This window comes from Gekko japonicus, unplaced genomic scaffold, assembly GCF_001447785.1.
Source record: "Gekko japonicus isolate JY-2015 unplaced genomic scaffold, Gekko_japonicus_V1.1 scaffold1273, whole genome shotgun sequence".
In the NCBI taxonomy this organism is placed as follows: Eukaryota; Metazoa; Chordata; class Lepidosauria; order Squamata; family Gekkonidae; genus Gekko; species Gekko japonicus.
Genome location: NW_015176489.1, coordinates 472,036 through 475,709, shown reverse-complemented (window position 1 = coordinate 475,709; position 3,674 = coordinate 472,036). Strand labels below are relative to the sequence as shown.

At 55.6% G+C, this 3,674-nt stretch overlaps 1 protein-coding gene across 1 annotated transcript; it reads left to right on the top strand.

Moving 5' to 3' along the window:
* Positions 1 to 1,730: 1,730 nt before the first annotated feature.
* Positions 1,731 to 3,064, top strand: LOC107123898 (putative nuclease HARBI1). The gene is made up of 3 exons (XM_015427245.1): positions 1,731 to 1,738; positions 1,912 to 2,167; positions 2,351 to 3,064. The coding sequence occupies exons 1-3, from the start codon at positions 1,731 to 1,733 to the stop codon at positions 3,062 to 3,064; spliced, it is 978 nt and encodes a 325-aa protein (XP_015282731.1).
* Positions 3,065 to 3,674: the final 610 nt, after the last annotated feature.

Sequence of the window (3,674 nt, the reverse complement as noted above, 5' to 3'; positions counted from 1 at the left end):
ACATTCTTGCACACTTCCTAACCCCAATAGATAGCTCTAAGCATGCACCAACTCAATAAATGCTGCTGACTGATGAATATTCTTGCATGTGCTAAAGCAGCAAATGCATTCAAAACATAACTGGTTTTAAATGATGCATGATCTGCCCATGATGACCCTGTGTCTTGTTCAGTCCAAGGAAAGTTAGTGAATTGTGAGCATACACCAACATTGATTAACCTGGCCAGGTACTATGCTATTGACCCCGCCAATGCAAAATCATTAAAAACGCTACTTATTTTGATTTGCCGAGAAACCAGTATGATTGAATGGGATGTTAAATAGGAGAGAAAACGGTAACTGAGAAAAAAAATCAAATAATCAGTAATCTAGATGTGCATTATTTGCTTCAAGCAACGTTAGGACTTGCCCTGGACCCTATCTTTGCCTTTGATGTCCACTTCCTAGTCCTCTCATGTGTCCTGCAGGCATTGTTTAGCCAATTTTGTAACAGGCTCTGTTTGGGAAGCCTTTCCACCAGTGCTGATTAGAATTCCCACTTCACCCATAAACTGGCTCTGAAATGGTAGGGGGGGGGGATCTCATTTGATTAATCATATAAACTGTGAATTCAACAGGGACATTAAAGGGACATTAAAAGGTGTTTATGGCAACTGATCAAATGAAGTAATCCTCTATATTCATCTTTCAGATACCTTGGGACCACTCTATATGTTACTTTTTATTATATAAAGACTAACCTTTGTATTTGGAAAAGTATGAAGGTCAACCCAAGGGTGTCTTGAACAGGAAGCCATGCCAGAGCTTTGTTTATTTCTTTAGTTTGTAGTCCCCTGATCCAGTTACAGGGAAACCAGCCTAACTGAATTCAGTGAAATTGTCTTCCACGTAATGGATGAGATCTAGTGATCCCCTAATGTGGACAATGCAAGATTGTGCTAATCCATACATTTTTCTCTTCTTAAATTGATTAATAAACTTTTGCTCTCTGCTAAACATACAAAGGCTGCGGTCACATGGCCAGGAAACTGTGGCAGGGAAGCGTGGCAGTTAGCCCCGGGGCAAAAAGCCCTGTGGTTGTGCGACCATACGTTCCATGGAGCTCCCGTCGTGGTTCCGTGGGTAGGGAAGAGGCACCGATCATACGACCATCTTGCTGCGCAGCAAACAAGCGGCGCGATCAGACCAGTAGTCGCGAGGTGCCGCTTCCGTGGCAAGCATGGTATTTTTTCCGCTGTCGATGGCGCGTGTGCATGCAAGATCGTCCGCGCATGTGCACAAATGAAACCCTGGACGGACGGCTGTTACGGGAATGCGAAAGCCAGGTGCTGGGAGCAACGGAGAGGGCGACAGGTGCTACCAGACCCCAATAGCGCCCCGACGGTCAGGCGATGGAGGGGGAGTTGGGCACCCTCAGTACAGCCGCCTGCACTGCCTCCGCGACAGTGGCCATAGCAACCCACCACAGGCAGCAAGTCAGCCAATGGTGGGAGGGGGCCACGGGTGCTGCCAGGACACGGAGGAATGCGATGGCCGCCACAAGGCTAGCCAGGCGTTGATGCCACAGCAGGCGGCGGAATACACGCAGAAGAAGGGAGACGCTCCAGCTACTCCGTCTCTCTGAGGAGTGCCCAAGCCGACGCTGGTGGGTGTACCCAAGAGCCACGGAATGGTGGGCAACCTTCGTCACCCATGTCTGGGGCGATGAGCAGTGGCTCGAGCACTTCAGGATGTCCAGGTAATTCGCCGAGCCCGCATGTCAGTCTCAGTCACGCGCCAATGGCATGCCGGACACATTCAGGAGTGCGGCCACGATCGTCAGGAAGGCCCTCTCCCAGCAGGCGCATGGTGGAGGGATGGGGGTGCAGGCACGATAGGGGCCCAGACATATCCATACCCATGTAATTGCAGGTCAACATTCATGTGGCTGGTGGACGCCCTCCAGGATAGACTGCAGCAACAGCAAACGGTGATGCGCGCACCCGTGTCAGTGGAGGAACGCGTCGCGGTCGGAGTGTGGTGGATGGCCAACATCCAGTCCTACAGAACCATTGGACAGCAGTTCGGTCTTGCGCGGTCCACCGTGGCCGCCATAGTGATGGAGGTTGCACGGGCCATCGCAGAGGAGCTCCACCGGAGAGTGGTGTACCTATGGAACACAGACAGGGTGCGAACGGGAGGGGAGGGGGAGGGAGGCGGCCCGTGGGGCCCAATGGCCCAGCAACCACGAACATGGTGGCTGGCAGGGAGGTGGAGCGGCATCCCCATGGGAGGTGCCACCCCTCGACCATCCCCCACACCGGGGCCCAACTGGGTGGGAGACTCATCACACCATGTGTTTCACTGACAGGTAATGAGGGCCTTCGCCGCCAAGGGTTTCCCCCAGTGCATCGGAGCAATGGATGGGTGCCACATCCGTGTGCGAGTACCTGTCCACCTGGCCCAGTTCTATGTGAACTGCAAGAACTACACCTCAGTACTCCTGCAGGGTACCGTCGATAATGTGGGTCGTTTCGTGGACATAGTTGTTGGGCAAAGTGGCCAAAGTCAGGACGCGCACGTCCTGGTGCGGTCGAGCATCTCGGCCAGGATGGAGACAGGACTCTACGTGCCTGGTAACCCCACCCGCACAATCGAGGGGGTCCCGGTGCCGCCACTCATACTGGCGGATGCAGCATACCCACTGCGACGTTGGCTCATCCCTCCCTACAAAGGCCACCTCAATGCACAGCAGGCACACTTCAACAAGGTGCATGGCAGGGCACGCAATGTGGTCGATCGTGCCTTTGGCCGCCTAAAGGCACGGTGGCGGTGCCTGCTACTGCAGATGCCAGTGGAGCTGAGGAATGTCAAGCCAGTGGTTGCTGCCTGTTGCATTCTGCCCAATGTGTGCGAGGACCGTGGCCATGCGGTCCCAGAAGTGTTCACCGAGGAGGAACGAAGGGCACTTGCAGACGCAGAGGCGGCCCCCCTGGACCCGGACCCACAGATGCCAGACGCTGCAGGCGAGGCGGTGCGTGAGGCCTTGAACGCATGGTTGTGGAGGCGAGCCAGGAGACACTAGTGGGATCACGGCACCCCCACCAATGGCCAACGGCACCCACTGGTGGCGACCTGTCACGGGCCCCAGGGCCCACTGGCACAACAGGGGAGTGGAAAGCCATAATATGAGGTGGGGCGCACAATATACCATTTTCCGACTGCAGGCTCTGTCCCTGGCCCTATTGTCGGCCCGATCCCATGGGGTCGGGGGTCGGGGGGAACCATGGGCCAGGAGGGATGCCCTTGAACACACATGAGCGGGACATGACGAAGAGACGCAACCACTGATGCAATGGGGAGCGTGGTGTGGGCGACATCCAATTGCAAGCAAACATGTACTGGGACAAAGGTTGTGGGGTCCATGAGGATCCGTCGGTCTGAACTGTGCAAAGGCATCATTGGGGGCCACTCAGCCGTGGAACTATAGTCACATGGGTGTGCGGAAACACCCGCCAGCGTCCTTGCGGTCCACGGCAGCAGGCAGCCACCCCTCCGCCCCAACTGGTGCAGGGTCGGGCAGGGCAGTGTAGGTGTGCGAATCGTGTGACAGGGTGCTTGTCTTCTCGCTCGGCGGCAGACACCCCCATCGGAAGGGGGCCAGGGCCCTCCGAATGTCCGTGACCCCCTCCCCC

Excerpts from the sequence above, each read along its gene's own strand:
- LOC107123898 (XM_015427245.1), top strand. Across the intron at positions 2,168-2,350 it reads ACCTATGGAACACAGACAGG|GTAATGAGGGCCTTCGCCGC; the intron begins GTGCGAACGGGA and ends TTTCACTGACAG.